The 18675-nt window shown below is 34.2% G+C and overlaps 2 protein-coding genes across 2 annotated transcripts in view; one reads left to right on the top strand and one right to left on the bottom strand.

Annotated features, from left to right (window-relative positions):
• LOC107453925 (uncharacterized) overlaps nucleotides 1–18054 on the bottom strand; it is a gene marked incomplete in the record, with an annotated part of 32283 nt that extends 14229 nt beyond the window's left edge. The window contains 4 exon segments of the mRNA XM_043048887.2: nucleotides 4973–5871; nucleotides 11670–11986; nucleotides 15419–15644; nucleotides 16979–18054. Of these exon segments, the coding sequence (XP_042904821.2) occupies nucleotides 4973–5871; nucleotides 11670–11986; nucleotides 15419–15644; nucleotides 16979–18019 (2483 nt within the window).
• Nucleotides 1–18675, top strand: part of LOC107453924 (gonadotropin-releasing hormone receptor-like) — a 182323-nt gene that overhangs the window by 20769 nt on the left and 142879 nt on the right. The gene's annotated exons all lie outside the window — the stretch shown is intronic.

The following is an 18675-nucleotide window of genomic DNA, read 5'->3' as shown; positions in this document are numbered from 1 at the left end:
ATGGTAAACAATAGTTTTGAAAATATGTTGAATACAGTAGTCATGAAATTAAGAAAAATTGGTTGAATGTTTCGATTAAACTTCATTTTAATACTAAAAAAATAATTTTTTCTATACATACAGCATTAAAGTATGACGTCTTAAGTTTAATTTGCAGGCTTTTATGTGAAAAATTGTTTGAGTAATTACAAATTTACAAAAAAATTGGATTTCGGGTATCACCGCCCAATCTTATTTCGTCGATAAATGTACGGTTGCATAGATTATTATTTTATTGCTTCAAATTTGAATATTATATGCATTTTTAACAACAAATATTGTTCTAACTAAATGATTGTTAATAAATGATAGAATTCACTAAAAGTATATAAATATGTAATAAATAAAATAATTTTGTGATAAAAATGATAAATGAGGTTTATCTATTGTTAATACATTGGTCACTTTCATTTACACCTGAAAATACAGTCAAAAAACAAAATTTTTGGAACTGGGCGGGGCTACCCGACACAATTTGAAAAGAGCTGTAAAACATTTTTTTTTTTAATTTCTATTTTTTTAAGTTAAACTATTCTTTTTTTGGTTTATTCTATTTGCATTATTTAATTAGATAATAAAACAATAGAAACATACAAAAATATTGATTATTACTCAATATTATACGGAAATACACTGGTTATCATAAATTAAGGAAAAATCACAAAAATAGCGATAACTCTTTCAAAAGTAAGCCAAAACGTGCAAAATTTGCATATGTTGTCCACTAAGAGTAGCTGAGTAAAATTGCAATATGCAAATTAGTGGCGCTGCACTCGGCTTACGTCATCTGCCTGGAGCATAAAAGTCCAAGTTTGAGAGAAAGCACACAAATTTTACTGTGATTGCGACATTGAAAATCTGAGATAGCCAATTCGTAATAATGACCTCTAGGCATCATTTGCCTGAAGAACTACGATGGAGAGCCATCGGGAGACTAGAGGCAGGGCAGAGTCAATCAGAAGTGGCCAGATGGCTAAATGTGAGTCCATCTGTGGTTCATAGACTTTGGAGGCAATTTCAAACCACAGATTCGGCATCTAGGAGGTTCAGTCAAGGACGGCCAACTGTTACGACCAGTGCCGATGACCGATATTTGACATTAAGTGCACGCAGGAATAGAACCGCTACTCCGACACATCTTAGATCCTCTCTTGCTGCAGCCACCGGAAGGTTGGTGTCAACGTCAACTGTGCGCAGAAGGCTCCACGAAGGTGGTCTGTATGCGAGACGACCAGCCATTTGCGTGCCGCTCACATCACGCCATAGGAGAGACCGTTTGCAGTGGGCCCGACAACATGTCCACTGGACGTCAGATCAATGGAGGCCTGTTCTCTTTACGGATGAGTCCAGGTTTAGTCTAGAAAGTGACAGTAGACGTTATTTGATATGGAGAGAACCTGGGACCCGTTATCATCCATCAAACATCCGTGAAAGAGATGCATACGGAAGAGGCAGTGTCTGTGTTTGGGGAGGCATATCCTTAGGAGGGCGCACATACCTCCATGTCTTTCCAAGGGGAACCGTGAATGCTCAGGTTTATCGAGACAACATCCTTGATGCTTATGTGCGCCCATATGCCGGGGCAATTGGTGATTGCTTCCTGTTACAGGACGATAATGCAAGACCACACAGAGCTCGCATTGTTGATGATTATCTTCAACAGGAAACAATTACTCGCATGGAGTGGCCAGCTCGATCCCCGGACTTGAATCCTATCGAGCACGTTTGGGATGCTCTAGGGAGGCGTGTATCTGCCATCAATCCGCCCCCTCAGACCCTTGCCACGCTTGCAACTGCTTTACAAGAGCAATGGCTCTCACTTCCTATTGAACTGATAGACCGCATAATTGAAAGCATCACACATCGCTGTTTGTGCTGTATTGCTTCTAGAGGCAATCATATTCCATATTAAAGGTACTTTTTCTATTGCAAACCGATACTTCCAATTTGTTTATTTTATACATGTGCTAATTTCTATACTACTATTAATGTCTGATAATTTCTTTTTATGTTGTTTAATACCTTACTATGTGTTGTATATTGTGGGTAAGTTTCATAAAATTCCATGTGTAATTGAAAGAGTTATCGCGATTTTTGTGAATTTTCCTTAATTTATGATAACCAGTGTATAAGCAATACTCCTTAAGTGGGCGGGGCTACCCGGCTCTACCCTACATGTAGAAATGCACTACTCAATCAATTTGTTTTTAGATATCAATGATAAAAAAGAGAAACAAAACTTTCACATTCAATAATTCATTAAATTATTTGCCCCTTTGCCATAAAAGTACAGTCTCAACCTTTCAGAGAGTACTTTCAATAATTCTTAGCATGACACTGGTGGTATTTTTTTTTATCCCCTTAGAACAGGGTTTCTTAACCTGTGGTTCATGGACCCCTTAGGGGTCCATGGGTCATATTTTGGGGGTACGCCAACTACTTTTAAGACGATTGGATCAATAATATTTAAATAACATTGATCTTTTTTTCTAAAAGGTGAAAATACATACATATTTGAAACTAGGTGATTGAGATACCCCAAATTCAGTACGGACCCTCTAATATCCCTATCATATTTTTAACATTCTACACCAACCGGCTTTCAGTTTGCACTATCAGGGACAACCCCCTGATTACGTCCAATTTGCTATTTTTATAATCCTTTATCAACCCTTCATTTTTTGTGAGTCGATCTTTTGCCCTTTCTTCTTAGATATGCCAGCAATCCTCCACAATATGAGGAGCCACATTCGCAAACCATATAAAAATTTAACATTTTTAAAAACACAAAGCAGCCTTCGCATTTTATTTCAATTGGAAATAAAGTAAAGTAAAAATAATTGATGGTTTTTGCAATAATTTTTTTACAGGGGGGGTCTGTGAGTTCTCAAAAAAAATTTAAAAAGGGTCACATTATACCAAAAAGGTTAAGAAACACTGCCTTAGAATGAAAAGGACATGCAAATTTCTTTACTTATTTAAATAGCTTTTCTCATCCCTTAACACAGATGTCCAATTCTGGTGAGATTTCTGCCATTTTCGGTTAATCTGGTTGTAAATATACCAATTCACGGTGAACTTTACAACATGGCAGCTTATCTTATTGGATTCAACATGCAGGTAGTTCTACAAGTAAAACTACCACATAAAGGAAGACTGTTATCCAAGATAAGGGCAGTATATATATATATATATATCCTAAATAAGTATAAATTTGGACAAAGGTTTGCTCCTCACCATAATTATGCTTCAGCCTTTTTTTGCAACGGATGTCCAAATACTTATTAGTAGTCGATAATACAAGGTATATCATAACTTAACTACTATATTTAAGTTGAGAAAATTAACTATTATATTATGATAATGTGTACATTTTAACTATTACAGTGCCTGGGCAAATTATTAGGCACACTATAAGATTCTATGTGAAATCTTAATTATCAGGTGATACTATACAGCTTTATTGTTTCTATGCGGCTGAAACTGGTTCGCACTTGTTTACATTCGTGTATCAATGGGTCGAATTGGACGATATATAATATAAATTCGACGGTATATTACATAAATATAGAATATTTATTATATCAGGTATTATATCAGAAGATTATAATAATAAGACAAAAATATTAGACGCAGTGTAGTTTTTTAATGGCTGCATGTTTTGCGCCGATTTATATGCAATATTTTTATATTTAAACTTATATCTAAATGTTTTTTATTGAGGCTTTTCTTATATACTTCCTGTTTGCTTTTATTTCTAACGTATTGCCTTACAATATTAACCAACTGATACACGAATATAAACAAGAGTAAATCACGTAAAAACAATAAAGCTGTTAATAATATTTCTGAAACCCAACAGATGGCGTTGTGAAATCATTAATTGTAATCAGTTTCCTCCATGCCACTGTATCATGAACATCTTCCATGTTTTGTTATTAAATATATTATGTTAAAGGCGTTTATAATGGCTTAAACCCCGTCGTATTTAACACTGAATCTTTTACATAAGACTCATCTTCCAATTATTGACTTAATAATTTGCCTGCCTTTCGGAATCCAAAATTTCTCTCGTACTTGTGATAGTGTGTTTGAAATACCAGAGTGTACTGTCTTTCACTATCAGTTCTGTAAATTCAGTTTTTGATGGAAATAGTATAGGGTATTTTTCATAATAGTTCAAATTGGGGTGTCTTCCACCGACAAGTAGAATTCCTTTAGTAGAAATGAACGGATTTAAGTTTCTGAAATTTTATCAAATCGGTAAATTCTGTCCTTCCTTTAAATAATCTATATCCTTTCAGAAGTTCTTTGCTTGTACGTGTCTCAACCATAATGTTTTTAGCTTCTTCTAATTCTTCTGCGGTTAAAACATTTTTGATTCTATCTTCTTTCTTTAGTCTCAAATTTGTTACAAATCTTCAAATCCAGGCTGTTATTCGGAAAACCTTCTTAATAGAACTAAATTTATGGATATCGAAAATTGAATAGTGAGCATTATTTTCACTTGCATAATTTCAGTGTTAAATACGACGATCTCGGGGTTTAAATCATTACAAACACCTTTAACATAATATATTTAATAACAAAACATGGAAGATGTTCATGATACAGTGGCATGGAGGAAACTGATTACAATTAATGATTTCACAACGCCATCTGTTGGGTTTCAGAAATTATTATTAGTATTAACATTGAGAAATATTATTAACAAAAGCTGTATAGTTATCACCTGATAATTAAGATTTTAAATAGACTCTTATAATGCGTCTAATAATTTGGGACTGTATATTTTGTTATTTAGCAGATTTTATTATGTAAGAAGTACTAGGAACACGAAACAACACTTGCAACACGAACGAACAAACAACACGAACAAACTTGAGAATATGCTAAAAAAAACATTTAAAAAATAGCTTTCAATCTTACTTACTCTAAATGAGTAGCCGCTGCCGATTTTCTTGGCGGTGTGTAGCGTTTACTATAAGGAGGGTGAAAAATGGGATCGTCTTCTTCGAAATTTTGGTGATCCGCTTTCAAGGAACCTAAAGTGTCCAGAATATTCGTCACCCACCTTTCATCTCTTGCACTTTGATCCGAATTCCTCTCCCCCAATGTTACTTTGATGCGACCATTCGGAAGAACTTCTCTAATTTCAACCAGATGCTTGTCTTCTAGGTCAACATCCTTATGAAGCATGGAACCTTTTCTATAGTAAAGAGCAGAAGGCACGGCTACTGGACTTAGTTGAGTGGACAAACACTCACTCAAAGAAAATATTTCATCGCCTTCATAGGAAGATGAGCTTAGGTGGTCACTTTCGTCCTGTTTTGGTTTTAGGTTTTCTTTATCATCCATTGGGAATTTCTCAGCAATATTCTCACTTAATTCTTCAGCCAAAACGGGTTGTGGCGTTGTTAAATGTTCTGACTCAACTGATTGAATCGTTTCATATGGGTTACTTGGTTGGTTGATTGTTCCATCTAGGCGATCGTCAGGAGTATTCGTTTTATCTGGACTAGGATGATAATTGTTCACTTCATTTTGATGATCATGATTAGTAGTTCCATTTGGGTTATCGTGAGTTCTGGATAATGTATCAATATCTGGACTATGATGATAATTGTTCACTTCATTTTGATGATCATGATTAGTAGTTCCAGTTGGGTTATCGTGAGTTCTGGATAATGTATCAATATCTGGACTATGATGATAATTGTTCACTTCATTTTGATGATCATGGTTAGTAGTTCCAGTTGAGTTATCGTGAGTTCTGGATAATGTATCAATATCTTTCATAAGTGGCTTTACTTGCTGCGTATCTAGTGATTCCTGCAAAAAATATCATCTTATTTTATATTCTAAAATAAAAAAGAAAGCAATCATAACAGTAAGGCTTAAGAATATTAATAAATAACTCAGTAATAGCACCGCAAAGTGACCATGGAAAGTAAAGCGTATAATAGTACATATTAGACGTGTGTTGACTGAAAATTTCTATTTTAAAATGTGCTATGAGAAGTATTTCACTGAACAAATAAAGAAACATTTGATAAGATTGGTACAATACAGTCCCTGGCCAAATTATTCGACGCACTATAAGATTCTATGTGACATCTTAACTATCAGGTTATACTATACAGCTTTATTGTTTTTACGAGATAGTTTGCACTTGTTTACGTGCGTGTATCAATGGGTTAAATTAGACGATATATATAAATTAGATGATTGGATAAATTAGTACTGTAGTGTTTTAATAATGACATGATTTGCACGAGTATATAGGCAATACTTTAATATTCAAGCATATATGTAATGGGTTTTTATTCAGGAGATTTTTTATATACTTCCTATTCGTATTTATTTTTAACGTATTGCATTACAATGTTAATCAATTGATGCACGAACATAAACAAGTGCAAACCGGTTTCAGTCACATAAAAAACAAAGCTGTATAGTATCACCTGATAATTAAGATTTTACATAGAATCTTATAGTGTGCCTAATAATAAGGACAGGGACTGTATTTCACTGAATAAATGAATAAATATTATTTGCTTAGATTGGTACAATATATTAGAAGGTTTCATGATTCCAGTGTCGATATGTTATACTTAAAGTTCGAAAGCCGTTAATATTTGAGTATCGTTTAAGTTCGAAAGTATGTTTCTCTCTTTCCATTAACCAATTCGTTGATTGTTTGATTGAATTTATTGACTTGATACTTTAGGTCAGCGGTTCTCACTTTTTTTGTTTGTACCAGAATTCTTTTGGTGGAAACCTGGCCTTAAAAATAAGTTTCATTAGAAATGGTGAACATTTCATATAAAGACATATTAGTAATTATTTTGAAAATATACGATGTAAGGAAGTATTGTCATCGTTTTATTAATGTTCATAAAATATCATTAATTGTTAATAATATTCATCCCGAATTAATTTATAAAGTCATGAAATGACGCTTTATCAGTTATATTAGATTCGCAAGTCAAGAGCAATTTCTAATCTAGTTTTAAATTTGTTTTTCTTCTTTTTTTTGCATGCAGTAACTGAAAAAAGATGCGGAAAGTTACGAATTTCATAAAAAGGAAAATATATAATTATTGACATTTCTGTATATTGTTAAAATTGAGTTATTTAATTTCGAATTAAAACGCTAGATAAGAAATACAAATGCAATTTTTGAATAATTTTCATTCCTCTATGTAATTTATACTAAATATGTATGACATTAGAAAATATCTGTATGTATTTTTTTTAAAATTTGTCTTTATTATTTTTGCTGGTATTTTACATAAAGCGCTTTATCTCCGAGACCATCCCAACCTTCTCATTCATTGTTTATGAGTTCTAGCCTGATGTATAAAACATACTTACAACAAATAAAACTATTATAACAAATGAAACTATTCTATGATATATTATTTCAGAATGTTTCTAGGAAACGTCCATCATTCAAAAAAATGTTGAGAACATCTAAATTTGACTGCTTTATAATCCCAATAATTTCTGTACTTCCTACTTAAAACTATTATAAAGAGGATGTCAGAATGAGATACCGATAATAAAATCTAATTCAATTTTACACAGGGTTTCTTAAAGGTAACTTCACGTAAACTTTATTGATGTCGAATACACATTCTGGTTTAAATTACTTTAAGGAGTTCTTAAGCATGCTTCATTTACATTATAGAAAACTAGTTGGCTCCGCCCCTTGCTCGCTGACGCTCGCCCTGCTTTGATGGCGGCCAAAACATAATTATATTTCAATAAAACATTGGCAAATTTCAACAAAACATCGGCCAAAACTTTATAAAATTGCAATGAACCAAATAGAAGCAAAATTAATAAACCCAATAAAATGCATTTTGAATCGAAACAAAAATTAATGGAGTGAACACAGAAAGAATAGAAAAAAAAAACAAGTCACTTCTTCATTAAGCTTGAATATCCTCAGAATAAGGTGCACAGAGTTCTCTAATAGCAGTTAGATACTGTCTATATTTATCATGAATAGAATGTGTGTACCTCCATCGCCACATAAATTCGGCGAAATACGAATCGAAAACGGCGTCTGTGGTACCGGACTGGCGGTGACATTTCTTTCTAAAGTCCCTTTTTATGACTGCCCACACACCTTCGATCTTATTGACCAGAAACAAAAGTAACCTTACCAGCCGGTATCCAACGTAGAACTAACGGACCTCTGAAGTTACATGTACAGATGAACATTTAAAAATAACGCTAAAATCTAAACCAATCAGAATCACGATTGGGTTTCAACATCGCCCATCTTGGCGATCAACCGCGATCACAACTTGGCGAGAATCAAGAGGCACCCTCAAATATAGGCAACCACTTTATCTTAAAATGTAACATAGAATTACATTATTCTAGTAATAATAATAACAATCCTCTTAAACTCTTAATTCAGAAAACAAACAAATTCCAAAACGTAATAATAATAGTACGGGTAAATACCTTTAAATTAGGGATACCAAAATATTTATAGGAAAACAATACCTTTATCACTTATATAAATTGTATGCTGATGACAACCAAACCAATATGAAAACTGATGCGGAAAAATCGATCCTACCATGTGATTTTTCGGTCCATAAAAATGCACCGTCAACAATGGATAACTGCCACCATCATTAGATTTTTATATACTAGTGGGCTGCGCCCCCTGCTCGCTAACGCTCGCCAACCCCCGAAAATTGCTATGTAATCTCATATGGCTTGCTTCGCAAACCAAACTCGCTTCGCTCGCAACTAATTTAGGGACATTGCAAATGCACAAAATTCTAAGAATTCAAAACAATCATTCAAATCCATATAATAACTTTTTTTAAAAAAAAAATTACATCTTTTTAGTAAATACTTAGTCATTAAAATAAATTTGAATTCAAATAAATGACATGTAATTCGTTAAACCTATTAGAAATGTGTTATAGTATAAAATCTTAAGATAAAATTTCTAAAACTGATATCTCTTTTTAAAAAGGTTAAAATTTTGGCTATAATTAAGTCTATTAAATATTGAAATAAGTAAATTGCAATGGAAAAATGTGCATAAACAAATAAATTCTAGTAAAACAAATAAATTCGTGATATAAATCAAAAATCGTCAAATAAATTCGTAATATATAAAATCGTGAAAAAAAGCGCTTTCGACAAAATACTAAAATAGAGATCTATCGACAAAGACTACTCACTTCTGCCTAGCTTATGCTCTCTCTGGTTATTTCAGTTTCCGTTTTTAAAAGCGCTACATGTTGAGCCATCTCAGCTAGATTTGGCATGTGACATTTTTAGCGGCAATCATGGGTCGATTTTCTAGCCTTGTCATTCGGGGAGTTGTAATGAGGCTTTTTTTTTGTCGCCGTGTAAGAGAAATATGTATATAGATAGTTTGTTATTTCATTGAAGTGGCATATTTAACAAAGCCTAGTATTGTAAAACTGACATTTATTAGGGTGAAGGTTTCTTAACATGAGAATATTAGGTACTTATTCGCTTCGCAAGGGCCTGAAAAGCTATTAATTTAGTACCTACATTAGTATATTAGGTGCAGAATCTATTACCTCAATACCAGGAATACGTATGTGAATACAAATAATTATGCTTCATTGGCATAAATCGTAACAATAGTTCTTACTTGTTTTAGCATTTTATTTTTTTATTTTATTTTATAACCATCGTCGAACAGCCAACCCGATTTTTGAGTTTACGACTGCCAATGTTCAACTCCGTAGCCTTGTAATTTTGAACTCATTCCTAAACACAACGGACATCCTGAATATAATATTGAGAGAAATTTGCCTTCGTGGAGAACTTTTTGATGGAATTAAAACGCGTTTCATGGAGAGGTAGACCACCAAAACCCTACCATGGTTAGCCTGACGGTCAGGGAACTCTAACCTATGATCCATTGAGAATATTTTACAGTAGCACTGCTGTGTGAGGAGGAGGCGGAATTCGTTTCGACCTACCAAAGCTGAGATTCCAACCCGGGTCATTTCATTTTAAAGCGAGTTCTATATACACTGAGTCATCACGGCTCTTGTTTTAACATTTTAATCTATTGTGAATTTTACGGCACCTTATAGGGCAAGACCAGGAAAATTTGTTACTGGCTAGTTTTAGCATACTTTTCCAAATATTGAACATTTTAAACAGTTAAAATCTATGTAAGATACTTCCTTAAAGTATTTCACGAAAAATGGGAGGTAAATGAGTCACAGTGTCCTCAGGGAACAGAGAATTTGCCTCACAATGAGATGACCGAGGTTCGAATCCCAGAGGTAGTTGATAGATACGAATTTTGATTCCGACTCGCACCGACCACAGTGCTAGAGTAAAATATCCTCAGAATATAGTGGATGATGCGTTAAAATGCCCTTGACGTCGGGATAAATGTTAGAGGTTTCCGTGGTTTTCCTTACCAAGTAGCTTTAATGAGAGTTAATTCTATCAAAAAGTTCTCTACGAAGGATAGTTTGTCCTAATGCTTTATCCAGGAGTTCTATTGTCTTCTGGGTTAGGTTCAAAATTACAAGACTACGGAATTGAACGTTGATAGTCGTAAATTCAACTGTTCAACGCCTGTTATAAAATTATAAGATATGGCAAATACTTAACAGTTTATTTCTGCAATGCAAATGAATAAAAAAAATAAAAATAAATGCATAAATATAATAAAAAAATAAGTAAAATATAAATAAAACATTTGATTAAGAAACAAACGTCAAGTAAAGTCATTATTTTAAAATATACATAATAATTCAATATTTATTAAAAGCAATAATACCAAAATGCACATAGAGTACATAAATGACAAAAAAGTGATGATTGGTAGACAATTTCTTAATCGCCATTTGTTATATTTAATCTCCTTGAGTGCTGGTAGCAACCATTACAGCCCGATATCCAAAACGGATAATTACCGAATATTTTATGTATCGCAGCAATAATGTACTACGATTTATCTTATATTTTAACTAGCTTTCATCTCTGAAAATGTGAAATCATGTCATGAAAATATCGGCCACTTTCTGCAACCTAGAGTACTTAGGTCAGAATAATTCGTTCACCAGGAGTTGGTACCTGGCTCCACCTTCTCGGACGCTGAGTTCACTTCAGAGTGGAGTAAGAGGAGAAACATCTCCGCGCTTGAAATTGAGACAACCCTTAATGCGTGCCAAACGCAAACAGTGAATTTATTATACCTATCGTTACTCAAGCTAATTAAACATATTTTTAATTTAAAAACTGCTGTTTTCTCTGCAAAACGTCTCAAAAAGGACAAACTATTCGCTCAAAAGAGAGAAATATGGTCAAATTTATGAAATATTTAGTGTTAAAATAATGCACATAAATATTGCGAAATAAATATTTTTGCAATAAGATCGCCAAATAGCAACCTTTTTCACATCCTTCTCCCGAAAATAGCGAAATAGTATCGTCCGATACCACGTGATGCAGGCGGAGCCAAGTGCCTATAACGAACTATACTTGGGGTTTTAGTTTGATGACGATGCAAGTTTTTCTACTTAACTTTTTTTCTTAACTTTAAGTTCAAAAAATATTTTACTCGATTACCCCTAATTTTTAAACAAATAACATACCCTTTCTTTTTCTCCTTTCTCTGTTGAGAACTTTTCATTGGCAGTCGCTCTGGCATCCCTTTTTCTATCGACGTTTTGCACCGCGATTCGAATACTTTCCTCTGCAAACTTCTTCAAAATTTCATTCAATTCTTTATGGCTGGAAGTGACGTGACTCAACATTTCACTGCGTGTATCTTTTTCTCGGTTATCGTGAAAATTATTTTTATCATCGATGAATTCTCTTGAAACTTCTACTTTCCCTTTCACTGATGAATCCTTGAAGCTCTGAATGACGATATTCAATATGGAAGAGGCCTCAAAAATCCGAGAATTATCTGAAAAGCAAATTAGCTTTCTCTTTGAGAATAGAATAAGAGTTTTAAAGACCTGTTTATACTATTCAAGTTCTTGGACGAAGATTGATAAAAACTTATTTTGCTTGGATCGTCTAAATGATCATCCAAGTTCTTGGATAATAGTGGAGCATGTTCTACTTTACATCCAAGTTTTTTCTCCCTTAACCAATCAGCTTAACTTTCATGACGTCAACAAGCAGGCATCAGATTATGTCATTTTGTTGTCTGTTTTCACATATTTTAGTAGAAATAGATTAATCTGTTATGGTATATTTGTGCTATTATGATTTTATTCGAATTTATTTAGTAATTTTGAATTCTTGTAAATATGATTTTGTAATGTTGAATATGAACCATGCGCATGCGCTGGTTTTTCATCCGACCCATCGGTGACCTTCAAGAACTTGTCGACGAATCATCCAATTTCTTGGAGAGAGAAATAATTCCTTCAATTTCTCGGATTCAAGAACTTAGACCGTGTAAACAGGCCTTAAGGCTTTCGTCTCTCTCCACACTTTTACCCTCCCCATTGCCATAGGAACGGGAAATCTTGGTTTTTCCCCATGCAAAATCAGTTCGAAAGCGGGGGCTCAGGAGATTGAACTTTCACCTTGTAACGAGATGAAAATGTTCGAATATAGTTCGTTCACCAGGCATTGGCACTTGGCTCCGCCTTCATCACGTGATATTCGATTATACTATTTCGCTTTTTTGGATAGAAGGATGATTATAGAAGGATGTGAACGATCCAGAACAAGGTTGCTATTTGGTGATCGCATGACAAAAATCTTATTTTATAAATTTGACCATATTTCTCTCTTTTGAATGAATACTTTGTCCTTTTTGAGACATTTTGAAGGGAAAACAGCAGTTTTAAATTTAAAATATATTTAAACAGCTTGAGTAACGAAAGGTATAATAAAATTCATTGTTTGCGTTTCGCGCGCATTAAGGGTTGTCTCAATTTCAAGCGTGTAGATGTTTCTCCTCTTACTCCTGCCCTGAAATGAACTCTGAGGTCAAAGGAGGTGGAGCCAAGTGCCAAATTCTTGTGAGCGAACTATATGAACAGTTCCACGAATGAACAGTTCCATAAAGAAGGCGAATGTTTCGGTGTTACGAATATTTCTCAAAAGCTGGAAACAACAGATAATTTTAAGAGGGGAGAGTGTGGTAAAAGCATAGAGAACAAATACAGGGTGCCCCGAAACGACCGCATAAACTCTGCACAGTTAGATTCCTCGTTGGGAGTACATAAAAACTGCCCAAAGAAGCGTTCCTGTACGATCCATAGCTTACGAGAAAAATACAAAAAACAAAGTAGGACGTCACTGCCGGTGCAAGAAAAAACACTTTATTGGACATATCTACGGTGTACTCAAGCCTACCTCGATATGCGCGGCAGACACTTTAAACGTCTGCTTTAAATTGTGCACAGTATACTGCTGTTGATATGTTCAATAAAGTGTTTTTTCTTGCACCGGCAGTGACGTCCTACTTTGTTTTTCGTATTTTTCTCGTAAACTATGGATCGTACAGGAACGCTTCTTTGAGCAGTTTTTATGTACTCCCAACGAGGAATCTAACTGTGCAGAGTTTATGCGGTCGTTTCAGGACACCCTGTATAATAAAGCGCCATAATTTACCTATTACCATTATCCCTTTCCCTTTGTTATTTCAAAGAAAGGAAATCGACGCAGGAATTTCAAAACTAAAAATCTTGAAATATGGTATTTTACTGTTTTATTTTGGCAGACAGATTTGTTAAATGAGGTCCTTAAATATTTCATGAGTAAGTTCATTTATCCCTTTTAGGAATTACATATTATTTATTGCCCATTGACAAAATGGGTCTTGTTTTGAGTTTGATGGCGTCATCACACTTTTCAATTGTGTTTAAGAGTAATACTAAACAGTGTGCATGCGTTGCTATGACGATCGCTGCTGTGTGATGATTTTTTTAGAATTCTTTTTTTTTCACTTTTAGTTTGTTATGCATTAAGATGGTGAGTTTATTTTTGAGATATGGGACCAGAGAGATCCCATAAATACTTCTTGAGTTGCGAATAAAAAAGAACTTCATCATTTGAACGATATTTTTGTTTTTACTGTTTTAATTAAGAATCAGAAATTCCAACCTACAGTTCAAATTGGATCGTTTTCAATACTAATTCAGGTGAATATCACACATAAAGAGGGTCCCAAACTGATTGACACTTTCCCAAAGGAAAAAAGTAAGAAAAAAATAGATGCCAAGGCCTAAACTTACCGAGGCTGAAAGAGCTAAAGTCAAGGAACGTAGACGGGAAAAAATTAGACAACAGCCATTTTGCCAATAGGTAAAGTGTGATCACATTTCGACGATCACATTAATTTTTTTTTATTATTGAAATTAACTCTTAGCAATTGTAGATTTTACTTAAAATAGAATTTCCTTATATTTCTTTCATAACAAAGTCCGAACCAAGATTTTTAAAAATTTCTTCAAGTGCCTACTAAGTGTCTCCACTTCTCTGGTACGTTGAGCGTGGTAGAAAGAAGACAATAATATATTTCTGCACATGATGCAATACGTTGAAATTATGTCATTTTGAAAGGAGCAGACAAAAGCATGTATGTATATAAAAACCTATACGCTCTTTACGAACTTGTACATTAGAGCCGCTGGGTCAGGGGATAGAGCGTTCGCTTTCCAATGAGGTGAACCGGGTTCGAATCCCAATCGATACGAATTCCGCATCCGGCTTGCATCGACCACAGTGCTGACGTGAAACATCCTCACTGGTAGACAGATCATAGGTTAAAGTCCCCTTGCCATCAGGCTAACCGTGGGAGGTTCAAGCGTTCTTCTCCATGTGACGCAAATGCAGGTTAGTTCCATCAAAAAGTCCTCCACGAAGGCAAATTTCTCCTAATACTTGATCCAGGAATTTCCTCGTCTTCTGGATTGGCTGCGTAGTTTAAAATATTAGCAGTCGTGAACCCAAAAATTGGGTCGGCTGTTTAACGACGGTTATGAAAAAATTAAAAAAAAATACAAATAAAATAAAAACTTGAACATTAAGTCTAAAAAAATACCTATAAAAAATACCTATAAAAAAATACAAATAAAATAAAAACTTGAACATTAAGTCTAAAAAAAATACCTATAAATACTATTTTTTAAAAACATTCTCTACCTTGTGTAACAAACCTAATTCCAGATTTGAAATCCTGACGCCCGAATAAGAAAAGAAAAAATACTTGCATTGTATATTTTCCACTAAAAATTTTATATTTATCAAAATTGGGAGATTCTATATAGATTTCTTTCCTATACAATACACTTCATTTATCACACGGTATGTTACATTTATTTCCTCCAGTTTTTGGAGAAGAAAAAAAAGGGGGTAAAAGAAACATATAAACTACCTGGAATTTGCCATGGTTTCCGTGATATATACTTAGTGACATCTTCTTTCAGGCGTGAAGCGAAGGTTTCAACATTAAATACTCCGCTAATGCGTATCTTCTGTATTTTAGTTGGACTTTCTGTTTCTTTAACGCTCTGCAATGGATTAGAATCCGGAGTCGGGAAAAATTTCAGGAACTCTGTTTCCGGACACACACAAGCATTTGCAGGAGATGCTTGAGAGCACTAAAAACATTATAAAAACTATACTATACAGCTTTATTGTTCTTACACGACTGAAACCGGTTTGCACTTGTTTATGTTCGTGTATCAATTGGTTGAATTAGACGATATGTAATATAAATTCGACAATTGGATAAATTAGACGATGTATTATATAAACATAGAATATTTATTATATCAAGCATTATATTCAATAAGACCAAATTATTAGACGCGCTGTAGAGCTTTAATAATGACATGATTTGCATGAATTTGTATGCAATACTTTTATATTTAAACATACATGTAATGGGTTTTTATTCAGGAGATTTCTTACATACTTCCTATTTGTATTCATTTTTAAAGTATTGCATTACAATGTTAGTCAATTGATACACAAACGTAAACAAATGCAAACCGGTTTCGGTCACATGAAAACAATGCAGTTGTATAGTATCATCTGATAATTAAGATTTTTCATAGAATTTTATAGTGCGTACGTAGACAGTACGTAGTAAATAAAAATCATTCATTTAGATATCTCTAAACCCGGATAAAAATTGCGTTTTATAAACGTGCAAAATTAATTCTTAATAAAGGGTTTTTAATTTTAATTCTCATTTCGAGAACAACAGTAGTTTGCATATAATTAAGTACCGATATAATGCCGTGTAAGTTTAAATTCAGATACTGCAGTTTATAAAAATAAAGCAGAATGTTTATATGCTTGTGCAGTGCGCCAAAAAAAGGACTACCCTGAATAACTTTCGATCTATTGATCGGATCTTCACGTTCTAGAGCTTAACCTTAATGGCTCGAGGGTATGACTTCAATTGTGCTAATTAATAAGCGCAGACGCTATTTTAAATTACGAAATCAAACACAAAAACGTACTTTCTCTGAATTAACATACCTTTTTTCCCACCGGATTCGGTCTTTTTTTTATTTTACTGGTAATTATGACACATAACTCCCCATCTAGAATTTTATTTGTGATAGAATTCGATGAACGAACACCACTAGTTGACTAATTCTGTTTATTTAATTTTTCTTACTTATTTCGCTTGTTATTTTTTTTTCAATTATTAGCCGGGAGAAATGTATTTACTTCACCGGAGTTTTGAGAGCTATTTTGTGAACAAATCAACTGTTCATTGTGGAGCACCCATCGATGTTCGCGAGTTTATATCACTTCCGGGTCACCATTTAAAGGGAGAGTTTTTCAACCATGTCAGTTTTCATCTATCTCAAAACTCCTCCAGGTCGAATCAAGGTAGCCCGTTTTATATACTAGTGAATAGGTATTTAATATTTATAGTGTTAGTAACGCGCCACAGACAGTTTTAATTTCGACTTACTTCTAATACAGGTTCATCGCTATGTTGCGAATGGCTTGGAAATGAACTAAGGCTATCCTGAAGTCTAGTGAGTTTTTCAACGCAGTCACGGCAAGGGATTGCATTACCTACAGGCGTGCCATGACTCAATCCTTGAACAGCTTGTTTCTGAGATACATTTGAGTCTTGAATCCAATAAAGCATTTTTTCCGACAGAAAAATAAGGAGTTGTAAAGCATCGCTGATACGGTGGCGAAGACGACCATCTGTCACATCTGGATTCGCCAACGCATGAAGTACTTCTCTTTCATTTTCAAAAGAAACTTGGGGTTTCCTGCTGGTGGATTCCGCCATGGGTGCGGCGAATACCCTAACCATAGCAGGTTCTTCTCGTTGGACACTCTGGTACTCATTTTCATGATCTGGGCTGCTTCTTTTAGTGTCCTTTTTTCGAATGAACGAGTACGACGGAAAAGAGTCTATACCCGTTTCTCCTTTTACGGGTGCTGCCGGTGAATCTTTGCTGGTCTCCTGGAGAAGCGTCTCCGAGAGTTTAGTAAACTGCACAGTTAAAATCTGTAGCAAAAAGTAAATAAGTTGAAAAACGTAATGAGCGTAGTAAACATTGAAAGGAGCGGAATCGGGATCGATGTTCAAGTTGTCTTCCGCGTAAGCACGCAGCGTCAAGTCGGAAATGATTTCCATGATTCTCCACAGCAGTTTCTTCATCGTGAAGAATGCGTCTCTCAAGGCTGCGTTTTTGGATATCAAATTACTCTGAGGCGATCTTATGAGCGACGGATCAGATTTTTTGCGGGGAGAGGGGAGCGGGGATACCGTCACCATTTCCCATTCCGTTGGAGCTTGTTGCTGGACTTCTTCGACGAAAGCGACAAATCCATTAAACTCTTCCCGGATCTCTGAAATGGCATTGTCTAAATGTTCTTGAACGAAGGTTTTCATACCAGGAGTTAACGTTGAATAGGATGGTTCTTTGTGAAGTTTGGAAGAATGTTGATCTTCTAACAAATCTTCAGATGATTCGTTTTTCATCTCCTCCATTGGTTTTAGTTGAAAACAAATGCACTTAGCTGTCAAAATACACAGTTAAATAGTAGAAAACAAACCCACTACTTCTAAAGTAGATATTTTTTATCGTATATAAATGTATCTTGTTTAAATGTTATAAACAGAAAATAGTTTCAAGTCTGCTTACAGTAAATTATGTTTAAATTAGCCTAATTTAAAATGGCTCAGTTAATAATGCTTAGGTGTACCAGAAAAGAATAATGCTTATTTGTACCAGAAAGAATAATGCTTGCCAGTGAATTTGAATTTTAATGTTGTCATAGTGGAAATATTTTGATTCCTATCAGGCTTGAAATGTTTTGAATAAGAAAATCGAAACCTTTTGGGTGGATCCAATCAGAGCAAACGTTTAAGCGAACAGAATAAGATAACTTTCAATAATATTTATTATTTTTCGTTATTTCACTTAATAATAGTCAAAAAAGTCGGCATAGACAAATTATTGCATCGTTTTAAGGAATGTAATTTTAGATTCGCGATCGAAACGAACTATAGGAGGCGTTGTGTGAGACGAATTCCTGATATTTACATAAGAACAGTCATTCAGTTGCTCTTGAAATGTCTTCAGTGTAGCATTGTAACGTTCTTCCCTTATTGTGGCTTATTAAATTAAAAAAAAAAATTTGATA

The sequence above is a fragment of the Parasteatoda tepidariorum genome, chromosome 8 (assembly GCF_043381705.1).
Source record: "Parasteatoda tepidariorum isolate YZ-2023 chromosome 8, CAS_Ptep_4.0, whole genome shotgun sequence".
In the NCBI taxonomy this organism is placed as follows: domain Eukaryota; kingdom Metazoa; phylum Arthropoda; class Arachnida; order Araneae; family Theridiidae; genus Parasteatoda; species Parasteatoda tepidariorum.
The sequence above is the reverse complement of the archived record's forward strand: the minus strand, read 5'-3'. Positions and strand labels throughout refer to the sequence as shown.